The 13960-nt window shown below is 36.7% G+C and overlaps 1 protein-coding gene across 1 annotated transcript in view; it reads left to right on the top strand.

Annotated features, from left to right (window-relative positions):
- Positions 1 to 13960, top strand: part of SKAP2 (src kinase associated phosphoprotein 2) — a gene marked incomplete at its 3' end in the record, with an annotated part of 154937 nt that overhangs the window by 127231 nt on the left and 13746 nt on the right. The window contains exon 10 of the mRNA XM_084229569.1: positions 10286 to 10363. Within this exon, the coding sequence (XP_084085695.1) occupies positions 10286 to 10363 (78 nt within the window). The remainder of the gene's footprint in view (positions 1 to 10285; positions 10364 to 13960) is intronic.

Below are 13960 nucleotides of genomic sequence, written 5' to 3'. Positions count from 1 at the left end.
TAGAAGCAGTAGTTTAAGTAGTTTCTATTTAATTTGTTTCCTTTTTTGTCAAGAATTGTGCTCCAACCAATAGGATAGGTAAGAGGTAACAGAAACCTGGGTTGAGCAGAGATTCTTATAGAACACCTAGCTAATCAAAATCCACTTAGTTTTCATTCCGCAAATATTCACAGAGAACAATTTTTCTTCCAGTCCCTGTGTTAGACTGTGGTAACATAAATATACTAGGGGGAGTTCCCACTTGGAGCAAAGTAGACTGGTAAACAAATGTTAATAATACTCTATAAGAGGAATTATATTGGAGGTCTGTACTCAGGCTATGAGTGTCCAAAGGCAAGTTGCCTGGAGGGGTTTGGTAAAAGCATCCAAAGGTGGGAGACATTTGAGCCATGTCTTAAAGATGAGTAGGAATTAAGATAAGATTGCTTCACAAACAACTTGCAAGTGAAGTCATTGAGTCACTGTCACTGATACTGAGGGAAACATGCAGGGTCAGAGAGTGTGGACTTGAGTGATTAAATTGGAAACTCTTCAAGGAGTAGAAAGTTGTAGTATCTGAAGTTGATTCCCTGAAAGGCTGAGACAATTCTGAGTATAAGATTTGTAGGTGAGTGATCTTGTGATCTACTCTTGTATCAAAGTAAGGAAGGTAGAATTGGTCAGGAGAAGCTGACCCACAATGCAGCATGACTGGCCTCAGCTGAACTTTTGGGGCACTCTGAAGCTGGGTGCCAAATCGAGGCAAAGGTGCCTGTCTTTGTACCCCCACATCAGTTACTCGTTGGCTCCGGGCTGTCCTCTGGGAGGGTGTAACCTTGAGTGAGGCAATTCCCAACAGCTAAGGACATTTTCTCCTGAGGGGGACAGCCATGAACAAAGCACCCTGTGTCCCAGCAGTTGGTGGATGGCTGTGTTAACCCTGCAGAGGGCATCTGGGAGGAACACCACATTTTCCACTGCTGGTGGATTCTGAAAATTCTATATAGTTTAGGGTCTTCAAAGCAGACTCCAAAGAAACTGCTAAAATAAGGTATCAATAAGAATTCTTTATGCTATCTAGAAGATGAAATAATGATTGTTAGAACCCAACATAGGTTCAAGGAAATGATAGACATATAGCTGGACTTCAGTCAGGCATTTGGCCAGGATTTTCATGAAATCTTTACAGATATTAATGACCAATTGGGTAACTGACTATACAACTCTGCCCAAAGTGTACAGTTAATTGATTTTGTGAATGCCTTAGAGCTTGATTCTCAATATTGTCATAACATCATATCTATCAATGCCTTGGATGAAGATATACAGACATTGTTCTCAATAGATCAAAATCATGGATCAAATCTAACAAGATGAAATATGATAGGGTATCACACTGCTCCAAAAATCTAGTTATACAAGTTGGAGAAAGGAAAGACTTGGCTTTATAGCAAATGGGAAAAGCACATAGAAGTACAAGAGCTTGATGTGAGTCAGCAGTGTAATGTGATTCAGTCCTGAGATTGTATGCTTTGGGAATATAAAATAATTATCAAACAGTGTTCTGGTTAGCAGGATAGCAATTTTTTCATGATGTAGATCAACATACTTAGATATTTCTAAAACTACCCTAGAAGGCACAGGATAATAATTCTTAAACTTTTCGATCTCAGGAGTCCTTTATAATCTTAAAATTATTTGATGACCCTAAAAGCTTTTGTTTATATGAATTATGCCTCTCAGTATTTACTATATTAGAAATTAAAACTCAGAAATATGTAAAATGTTTGTTAAAGAGTTAAAAGTGCAGGTAATTATAAATATTCTTCTTTGATACTGTATCTGACTTAACAAATGCTAGTTAAAAGTTAGTTGCAGTATGGAATCCAAAGCTGTATCAGTGAACTTTTCATACTTTGCTACAGTAAAATTTGTGGCTCTGTTTTGTACTTTGAATGACTTTTATTCAGTCACGCTTTGGTAAAATGATGCAGTGGCACTTGGAAAATATTGGTTCACTGTATTATGTAGAACTTCCTAATATTGACGTAATTATGATACAATTCAAAAACATGTTCAGTAATATCACCTCGAATCTCATTAGAAAAGTCTTCAAACAGTGGGGAGCTATCAAGTTCATAGTACAGAGATAAATTTCTAAAATTCTTTTTGTCTGAAAGCTCAAATTTTATCATTGTGATAAATAACTGTCAGCTGTTTTCTTTGAAGTAACAAGCTCACTTTGTTCATTTTGAGAAAATGTCTGCCAAATGCACAAATCTAAGCAACCCTAGTTTGTCTACCAAGTAAACACAGTGTCCATGAAAAAAGCAGCCCGTTCAGTCTTTTCCTCATCAGGAGATGCAACAAAAGTGCTTCATGCATTCCTTTGATTTTGTCACACAGGATGTAAAAAAGGCATATGCTCATGACTGATGTTATATGAAAATAATAGTTTTTACTGCTTCATCAAGGTCATTCTAAGGTAAAACTGGCTTGTCGGTTTGTTGTTAATGCTAGTTCAAGGCAGTGAAGAATGCAGTGACAGTTTGTTACCACTGCGTTGATTTATGCTGAGGTGTCAGCAATTTACCCATCATTGCTCCATGGCATCAGTACAAATGTTAACAACAATGAGAAAGGCAAATGTCTTAATTTTATGTGAAAATTCTTTTGCCCTCATAGACCCTCCACCCCCAAAAAAAGTTATTGGAAACCACCGCTGTGCAAAGGATACGGAGCCAATAAGCCTAATAGGTGATGGTTCATCTTATGAGCTTGTGCCTTTTCTTTCTTGGATTCTTGAAAATGAGGTTAAGTTGCACTGTGCATGATGAGGAAGACTGTATTTGCATAAGTGAACAGAGAGCACAGAACCAAGCCTATAACAAATGAGCTCAGCATTTGTACATTTGCATTTTTCCTTAGATTGTAGCAGACAGTTGTAGATCCTTACTCAACTGCTATGTTGCAATTAAATGATCTTCATACCAACCTATTTATCATTAGATAGTATTTTTTTACAGAATAAGAATTAAAACCAAAATCTAAATTGAGGCGATTATTTTACTTTTTAAAAAGGAATTCAAAACAGAAACAGTTTATAATGAAACACACATATATTGTGGATCAGAAATGTATGAGGTTAATGAAATATATTTGAATACATTTGGAATATATTTTTTTAAGATTTATTTATTTATTTATACAAGCACTGGGTACAGTCGGAAGCACGGAGGGTGAGAGAATTTACCAGAGCCAGAGAGGGGAACAGAACAGGCAGACCGACCAAATACACTGCTGAGGGGAGTAGCGGGTGAGCCAGGAGAGGTCTGCTGCACCATGTGGGACCCTCGCCAGTGGCTGGGGATCAAACCGGTGCTGCAGAGGCTGTGGGCAGCTTTGCAGCCCAGCGCTCAACCACTGTGCCACCAGGAGAGGCCCTTGGAATATTTTTTTTAGGATTTATTTACTTATGCATACGAGAGCTGGGGTGTAGACCAGAGGTATGGGGGAGGGGGTACCAGAGACAGAGTGGGGAGCAGAACAGCCAGATCTACTGAAATACACTGCTGAGGGGAGCAGCGGGCGAGACAGAAGAGGTCTGCTGCACTATGTGGGCTAGCTCCCTGGCCAGGGATTGAACCTGTGCTGCAGTGGCTGAGACTTAACCCCTTGCACCACCAGGGACGCCCTGCATTTGGAATATTCTTATTAAAAATAAGAATAAAGAAAAACCAGAAACTGAGTAAAGATGGCCTACAAGAAGGTGTTAATAGTATTAATAGTGCTTATGGATAGGTCATGCATGATATTTTTAAGTTTTCTTTTTTACTTAATTTTTGCCTCTCTGTTTTGCAATAAGAATATTAAGAAAAGAGATTAAATTAATAAAGAACTTACAGGTAGCAAATGATAATTGGACCAGAAATCTAGTGCCTAGATAGAAATTACTATAATTGAGAGATAACTTAAAAATAACTTAATTTGGATTTTCTTGGATTAAAATTGCAGAATTCATTATTAATTTCAATTAATTTTGTATTATTGTATACAATTTGTATACAATAATTGTATTACAATTATTGTATTGTATACAATTTGTATTATCGTATATAATTTTGAATTTTTTATTATTGTATACAGTGACAAATGCACTGGGACATGGGGGAGCCACATTCATAGTTTATCCATGCCTAGTACTCTTAAGGAATAGGATCACTTTCTGACTTTCAATCTCTGCCGACCAACAGAAGCTGGTCTATTCACACCTTATTGCTAACCTGTGTTCTTTCATTGCCTGCCATAATTGCTTATAGATGAGCAAATCTAAATTAGGCTACTTCTGAATAGAGAAGTACATCTGGAACAGCAGAAGATTTGTTCAGAAATGCCAGCAGCACCTGCTGCATAGAAGACAGTGCAGGGAGATCAAGAGCAGGCTGCAAGTGTCATGACCTTGGTCTAGTCTTTTAACAGTCTCAGTTCAGTTCCTCTTTAATGAAACAAGTAGAACTAGATTATATCAAAAGTTTCTTTCCTTTCTAAGATTTTTCTCCTGGTTCTGCCAAATGACAGAAGTTGAGTTTTTTCGAAACATGCCAGCCATCATGTTCACAAATTTTTGATGTTTGTAAAAAATCACTATTTTTGCACTTTGAAATTTGTGTATAAATTCATAACTTTAATATCACAGTATAGGCATTTACTTTAACCTGATGGCATTTCCTCTTCATGTTAAACCCTGTAAAGAATAGAATGTCAAGATTGAAAATTAAATTGCACAATTAAGCAATTATTACTTATTTTGTTGTCTTTTATATCATATTAACCTTCCTGGTTGCTATATAAATAAATGGTTGCAAAATGCTTAGATCCTGTGGAAATGAACTGCTTGAAAATTGTGGGGTTTTTTATCCTGAGAAATTTGATTATCTCCTTGTCCTCCCCAAGTCACGTCCAAACTGCCATGAGTTGACATTATTCTTTCTACTTTATAGGGATGACACTGAGAGTTAGAGACAGTGTCAAGGTTATATGAGCAAGAGGAACTTTAATGATAGGCTTTAGTTTGCCTAATTTCAGTAGAGTAAACATATCTAAACATTTTATTTCATCTTTATTCTTCTGTTCATTTTAAACTTTATAATACTGAAAGGCACATGCTCCTTTTTTTCTGTAAAATATTTGTCAGTTTGTTAGATATAAAAATCTTTTAGAAGTGTATGCTCAAGGCCCTTGAGGAACTCACTTTGCCTCATTATCATAATTTTGAATTCCTTCCTTCATGCCCCTTTGACTTTACTCCTAAGCAATTCTAACCCATCTACCAGCCTTTGTGGTTTGCCCAAGTCTTGAGAGAGAAGAGTGGGTAAAGTGCCATTTGTGTAAATCCTTGTGCATTTCTTCCTTCTTTTATATTGTACAGCTAGGACCAGAGATTGAGGTGTCTGTGAGCCCTGTCCTGTCTGTCCCCTCTTCTCCCACTCAGGGTCATCTAGCTTGCAACCCCCTGCACCTGAACTCTTGATGAGATATATAAGATAGCCAGTTGCTCTGAAATGCAGGTGAACTACTTTTACATATTTGTATGTAGAAAGATTCACCTATGCTGGCTGCATTTGAACATGTTTTCCTTGTTGAAATTAGGTAAGAAAGAAAAAGCTGGCTGGCTCACCCAGAAATAAGCCTGTTTTCAATTAGGAGCTGCATTTGAAACTTTTACAAAGTACCAAATACTGTGTGCTCATTTTAAGGGCAGTTGAATGTGTGTGCACAGTTAGAGGTGGGGAAGGAAGTTGGGAGTACAGAAAAGAGAAGCTGCGTATTTGGTCATTCCAACTTGAAATTCTGTTTCTGAGTCATCACTAAAAGCATAATTTAACCCTAACAAGTAGTTCAGAGACAGCACCAAGAAAGTATAGAACCTTCCCACTTGTGTAAAAGTATTTCCCAAGTCCAAAGACAGCCAATATTCAAATGAAATTGTAGAGAACAACCCATCTACAAGCTGAAGATTTTTATGAGAATCAAGAAAGTGGCACTATGACTTTGGGGCTTTCATGGCACATAACTCAGTTTAAATCCCTGCTCTTGTTCCAATTGGATGTGTGAACCTGGGCAAAGTATTCAAGTGCTGTTAAGTTTATTTTTTGCATCGATGAAATGATGATAAAAGTACCTATTACTTCCTCATAGAATTCTTACAAAGATTAGTGGATATAAATGAATGTAGTATGAACATTTGAGCAATGAATATTAACTCTTCTTGAGACAAGCATATAGTCATGTAATCAAATAAAGCCTGGGTAGGGAGAGATTCAAACCCAAGGCTGATTTTAGAGCATAACATTTGAGTCTGTATTTTATGTCTTTTAAAATACATTGTATTTCAGTAGAACTGTTTTTTTGAAGGTGCTTAGTGAGAAAAGTAATCATTGTGTGAGGCAAGGATTTTCTACGTTATCATTCCCTTCTCCCTGGAAGACATGAGAAAATCAGTCTTCAGCCCTGATGTGAACACCATCCCCCTGTTTTGGTGCTAAAAAATTGTCTTTTGCTTTTTAAAAATAATGTCAGCTGCATGTGTCATTGCATGTCACTTTCATTTTTTGGTTAGTTATCCTTAAAAAAAATAACAGTAAGCCAGAAATAGCCATTTTGTAAAAACTGCATAGCTAGACAGATTTGTGATCCTTATTAGGGTAATAATCCATCTATTATGGAAATGGATCAATTTGTAAATTAAATTGAGTCAACTAGAAGGGAAAAGTAAGGTCTTGATTTTTCCCACAGTAAGCATTTTCTCAAGTGATAGTCATCCTAAAAAAGATTTGGGAAAACACTTCTTTGCCGTTCATCCTCTTTTTGCTCAACTCAGGAAAAAAAAAGCCTAACTTACCCATTTTTAGAAGAAGAATAGAGTTGAAGCTTTTAGGTTCATTAAGGGCCTGATTGCTCCTAGAAGTTACATTTTTTTTTTTTTTTTAGTGTTAAAACCTTGCAGTCACTCCCAGAACATTGCTTATACGCATTGTCTAGTTTAGTAAATCTGTAACTATGTTTGAATTATCATCTGCAGTTAGTTCATTTTACTGTTATTTTCATCTTGTTTGATCAAAAAAAATCTCCTGATAATTCTCCTAACAATGTGTGATTGGAATAATAACTTCAAATGTTGAAGGATTCTGTGCTGCAGCTGAGAGGCATGTAAATACAAGCTGCTTATTTGCAAGAAGCTTCCAGATTTGCAATATGATTGCTATGGAAACCACATAATGAAAACCTTATAACCATCTGTGTAGTTGATGGATTTTACTGCATAGCTGAGCTGTTTTTGTTTACTGTTATTAAAATGTTGAATGGAATGTATTAGCCTGCACACATATACTATTTGAGGTATTAATTGATATTATATAATGACATAGTACCTCAACACCAAAATAAAGGATGTTTAATAATTAAACTTAAAATAACCTGTGAGTATATCTACTATACTGTGAAGGTGATTATTGCCTAGAATGTTGGTCATCTTATTCTTATATATATATATTTTGAGTGGTTTGAAGAGGTTTCCTCTGTTAATAAATGATATAGTGTGATTTATTTTCATAATATTTTATACATTTATTCAGTCAGTGTTTATTGAACAGCTCCCTATACCAGATTGTATTCAAGATTCAATCTGAGTTTTTTCCCCCTAAGGTTAAAAACACACACACACACACACACACACACACACACTAAATTTGATTTTGTTATCTTTTATATGGAAGCTGTTTGTATTGTTAGGCCAAGATAAAATGAACTGCTTGAATATTGTTAAGAAAAATTGATATATGAAATGCATAAGGCTTTGACCTAAAAATATCAGTACTAGGTTTGAAATAGAGAAAGGAAGTGTTTTTAATGAGCATTTAATTTTCTAAAATACTGCTTATTAAGCAGAGTTTTTCCATCTTATTGTAATATTTTTTGTATGATGTGTTGATACTGACTATGGATGGTAAGTCTAAATCCTAATAATGTACGAGCAAAGAACAGTGCTTCCTGTATTGACATTATAGTTTTTGACTCAGGAACAAGTGCCCTTAACCATTTTTTAATTTACTCCTTACTATTGAATTTGTGACCAAATTGGTAGAGGTGGGTGGGGGAAGAGAAAGTATGAAAAATAAGGCAAACTTTTTTCTCTACCTTTTAAAGAATTAACTAGCTGTAATATGAGTAGTTTGGACCAGACGATTATAAATATCCCTAATACCTTTAAAACTTAGTTGAAAACACCCTATTAACCTTTTATTGATAACTAGCCCTTGAGATTTGATATAAGGGAGATAAATGCTATTGAAGAGAATAGAGATTATATTTAGTATTAGACCTTTTATCAGGTCTTCTGTATTAATTAGTATTTGAACCATATTCAATTGCCAATATTAGGTTCAACCTAATATTTATGAAACACCAAATATTTCCATCTGTCCCTTATATTGGAGCTCTCAGTATTTTTTTTAATTGGGTTACAAAATTTCATTAGTTATTTTTGTCTCATAGTTACACTCTCAAGCTTGATATAAATGTTAATTTTATTAATTACCACTTTCAAATTTGCAGGAAACTTCCAGACTTACATCTGTAGTCCTGACCTCTCTACCAGCTTCCCAGTTGACTCTGGGCTTTTCCTCTGGGTTGCCCCTGGAGCACATTAAATCCATCAGAAATATAACGGCTTGTGTCCCCCCAGCTAAATAGCTTATCTTGACTATTCCCCTTTTAATAATGGTGTTCGCATTTTTCAGTTCACTATGCTCAAAGCCTGAGTCATCCTTGGTTGTTTTTTTCCTTCCTTAGCCTTCTGCATCCAGGCAGGCATAGAGTTTATCATAAGCATCTCCTTTTCATTTCCTCCCTTCCCTCAGTTCAGGACTTTAGCCCTCCGCCAATGTCAAGATCATAACAGCATGTTCACGGCCCCTCAACAGTTGGCCCAAATCACTGACATTATCTCCCAATCTGTTCTACCCCTTGAGTAGCACCTACTTCAGCCAAAATGAATGGAATGTGCCTTATTCTTTAGTTTATGCTTCTCCCTGTCTGAAAATACACTCTCCATCTCTCTTAATGTAAATTTCCCTTAACTCCTGAAGGCTTGATGGTATTGCCCAGTTAGGTGGTTTCTTCTTTGCACGCTCAGCTTCTCTGCTATCCTTACCTCCCTGGTAGAACCTCTCTTTATTATAGGTAGTTAATACTCAGGAAGATTTATTGATTGAAGTATTTACTAGTCATATGGCTACATTTTAATCTTTTGTATATTTTTCTTTCAGTTTTTGGATTTTCTTGACATCAAGATTGTTTTTGAACCCAATTTTTCTTTGGCCTGCCATTTCATTCATATGCCCTGCCTTAAATATTCCTAAATGGTATATAAATACTTAGGATAGGAGAATGGTGATATAATAAATGTTTCTTTGATATAAATTAATGGAATGGTCTGTTGATTCTGTTTAGAATGCTTCTCATTTAATTTTACATTATTTTTCTTCCTATAACTTCGTAAAGACCATGAGGGAAGAGTGTGGCCATAACATAATATAGGTAAGGTGTTGGATATTTGCAGGATAAGGAGCATGGACTTTCTAATTGCAAGCCTAAGTTTGAATAACACTGGAAATTTCTTTACATTGTTGAATCTCAGTTTATTCATCTGTAAAATTAATATTTAAAACTTACTTATCTGTGAAATCTTAACACATGCTACATAATGTACAGCCCATAGTACTTCCTTAATCTAAATTGAGAATTACCTTAAAAGTTGAGGATCCTTCTAGTATCCTTCTGTGACCACCAAGTGAGAAAATTGAAGTATGTGATACTCAATAAATGACTTACAGGTTAACTGGATTTTATAGCACACGTTTTCACTTTGCAATCTTGACGTAATAGGGGCCATAATTTTATCTGTATCTGTAAATGCTGGTTGTCATTTTACCGGATGCGAAGGCTTTTTTGGATTTAAGATTGTGCTAGATGAGTTTCTAAAAGTATTTAAAACAAAATATGCAAAACATTAGTAAACAAATTTTACCAAGTCATTTGGCAAGTTTGTGATTTGGAAATAGCTGGAGGTTTGTTTGTGCAGCTTTAAATTATTTAAAAAGGAATGCAAATGTTGAGTGGTTTCATTCTTTGAAAAGGAATAGGGGTGTGTTACCACCTTTAGGTTTTACTCTTAAAATGGGGTGAGTGCTGTCTTGTTATCCCTGGGGAAACCCTTCAGTTTACTGTTTCTGTTGCTCACTTCCAGAAGAGGAAGAGGACAGCACTCCCATGAAAGCTGGGGAACAAAGGAAGACGAGCCTGGACAGTGCCCGCCCCAGCTCAGGTAATGAATGACTTGTGTCACTTCCTGGGAACACTGATTGTGGTTTTTTTCACCTTCTTACTGCACTAGAGACATTTACACAACTCCCCGAAGTTGGCTCCTTGGGTGTGGATATCTTATGGCTGATAAGCTGCTTAGTCCCATTTAGGATGCATGAAAACCACTTGAGAAGGATTTATAAAGTAAGCCAATTTATACAAGGTATTCCTTCCTGAATTACTCTGTAATGACTCAATTAGCTTTCATTTCTGCACAAAGGAGATTTAGTTGCATAAATTAGCTTATCATCATTGAGGAAGTGTCACTGCTAAAGGACAGTTTATAGATACAACATGCAGTTGCTGTCAAACCTATAAGAATGTAATATAGACATCTGTGTATACTTTGTGCTTGAGCAGAACAGACTTCTGCCATTCAGAGACTAACAGGGGACAACAAGTTGCCCAGGGGACTGGCAATGTAGACATCTCTGAAAAGGTCAACTTGACACAGGCTCTGACAATCGACCCACAGCTCTGTCTTCTTTGATAAAAATCAGATAAACTTAAGACCGCTAATTGATCTGCAGCCTGTTTAAATGTTGGCCATGCATATCTTCATTGCATATGATTAACACAGAAAGCAAATGAATTGGGTAAGAAATGCCAGAGTCCAGTGACAGCAGCTTAAAAATTGGAAAAGGACGCTGGTGGCCTAGAAAGCTAGGAAAGGATATTCCTCTTATCCGTTTCCACTTGGCACATGGCCCCAAGTACTAATTATGACTGAGACTGGAAAAATAACTACACATGCAGTGCACACAATCACATGATATGGGCAACTTTGTGTGTGTGTGTGTGTGTGTGTGTGTGGTTGTTATTTCCAAATAGCGGGAGATAAACATTATCTGTAGTGCAAGCTGAGGTTAGTTTTGATAAACCAGCAATTATTTTACACGGAAAGAAGAGGAGGACTGCATGCTTATCAGGACTTAGCACCTCTTCACAGCCACATGTCAGCTGGGGCAAGGTCTGCCATATCATCCCATGTCCTGCAAAGAGCTGTTGTTGGGGTCACCTTCCCCTCGCCGATCTGTCCATACATCACTCTCTCAAGCTGTCAGAGGCAGGGTGGATGAGAAGTGTGTGTTCAGGAAGTAGCTTTCCAGAGTCCTTCCTACGGTGACATGTGGAAAGGAAACAGGGGCCTGATTTCCGGACCTGAACAGGAAAGCAGGAGCAGGTTGCTGCAAAAGGGTTTGGTTTGCTTTTTCCAGAAAGGAAGTGAGGACAAAGTCATTCGATGCTAGCACTCCAGCCCTGTGAAATGTAGCTATAAAACACTAGGGATGATGAAACTTTTAGAATGATGTTCAGTAGTAACTGAAGTATATATGTTTTGTTGTGTATCATAAAACTTCTGTCAAGAGCATGTTGTTTTCTTTCTTTTCTTTTTTAATGCAGTGCAGCTGTAGAAGGTAGATACATAGCCATTCTTTCCATAAAGATAAGTATTTTGGTTTAGAGCAATTATATTTTTCAAAAACCCTTTTAAAGTAACTATCTCCCAAATTTTTGCCAGTGAGGGAAGGGAAAAAAAAAATCCGTTTTCCCCAAAGGAATGCAATAAGTAAATCTAGCTTTTCATGCAATAGCTATCAAGTACTGCAATAATTCTTATCTTTAGTGACATGAAATTCTTTTCAAGCAACAGTTTTAATGCTTTTGCATAGCAGTGACCTCTGTTCTCCCTAGACTGTCAAAGATGTAACACTAGAAGTTTGTTTGCAGTGCAGGGCAGAGAGTTGACAAGGGTATTACTATCTTGCTGAGCATCACATGACGTGAACTTCTAACCTTACTCAAGAATGTTATATATTTTTTACATTGACTGATTTTGCTAAAAAGTGTTTTTCACACTGCTGTAATGTAATATATTTAAGCATAAACAAAATTAATCTTGTATTTCTTATAACTTCTTTCATGTTCAGGCTTGTAGATTGCTCATATTTATTGTGTGTATGTGTGTATGTATGTGAATATATATAATATATATTCTATATATATATATAATGAAAATTCAATTTAATTTTCAACACTGTAGAATGTTTTTCTTTCTAAAACAATTTTCTAACCTATAGCTCTGATCAGGGAGAGAACCTCCATTATCTTATTATCATATATTTTATCCATTGTCATCGTATTTTTAAAACCTTTTATTTTTGCAAAGGTATCTCCAGTGTTTAGTTTATGCTTTCATAACAACTCTGTCATCTTTAACCAATAATCTGTTTTTGTGTGTATTAAAAGGCAAGAGCAGGTACATTGTTTAAATTTTCCACAGACTGAATTTAGAAATTTTTTTTCTCACCTGCTTTTTAAACTGTTCATGTTTCTCAAGATACATATGAGGTGATTTTGGGTGTAATGTTGAAAAAAAGGATCATGGTATGGATAGAATAGGAAAAAATTAATCCAAGTGGAAAAAACTAACTAAACAGGCTTATTTTGTATTCAGAAGTGTGCTTCTCGATAATGCTGTTCCTGCACCCTCCTGCCTTTTTTAAAAAAAAAAAAGCTTGTCCCACATGGATTATTTCTTAGCATAGGTGAAGAGCGTTAACTTCTGTGCATCTGCTGTGCTACTGAGGTTGTGTCTGTGCTTCATTTTTGGTGGATGTTTAGCTACACTTAAAATTTTGAAGAGCAAACCAGAGGAGCTTGCTGCTCTCTAAGGAACAAGATAACTCCGAGTTTTTATGTCCAGATTTCATACCAAGAATTTAAGCATTTCCTTCCTGAGGAGACTAAGTGTAATAAACATAGGCTGCCAGGTTTTCTCCCTCGTTGTGATTCTTCTACTTCAGGACCAGTATCGTGCACTGAAATAGATGAGTAAATTGTGTGTACATGTAGTCGTGTGACACAAACAACTTATTATTCTTTAACAAAGCTCACATATGGGACACGGAAATGAGCCTGGTCTTTGGGTAACATCGTCATCAAGATTATAGAAAGCACAGTTGAAATGCATCTTTTCCCCAGTATTGCCAAATCGCTAGCTCTGTTGCCTCTTTACAGCAGTGAGATTTAATGAAATGCTCATGATGCACATCTAGGGAGAGATGCATCTTGCACGCGGTGGGGGTCTCCCTTCCCCTCATGCGCTCCTGTAACTCCCATTAGTGTTAATGGGAGTTTCACCAAGCGCATCGAGGGGAAGAGAGACCCCAAAGTGATAAGGATTATGTGTTAGAATCACCATATACTTTTTTCTTCCTTCTCTCTCACCCCCTACTCTGGCCCATCTTGAAAATCTATCAAATTTAAAACTATTACGAGAGGATGTGAAAAAGGAAAGAACAGCCTGGACAGCTGGGAACCCTCTGGGACACACGAGTGAAGCCAACATTTCTACTCCAGTTTTTAGCCCAAGTTCTGTTTCTTCAGCCTTTTTGGATCAGGCCTGGGGCAGAGCAGCATGGGGAACACATAGGAGCCTTCACTTGGGGAACCAGCTATTAGATCCTTTTACCTCCTGGCCAGTGACTATGGGGGAGGGCCTTGCATGTGAAATGATGTCATCCTCTCTTTGCTCTAATTCCTTGACTTTTAAGCT

The sequence above is a fragment of the Talpa europaea genome (genome assembly GCF_964194135.1).
Source record: "Talpa europaea genome assembly, chromosome: 3".
NCBI lineage: Eukaryota > Metazoa > Chordata > Mammalia > Eulipotyphla > Talpidae > Talpa > Talpa europaea.
The sequence above is the reverse complement of the archived record's forward strand: the minus strand, read 5'-3'. Positions and strand labels throughout refer to the sequence as shown.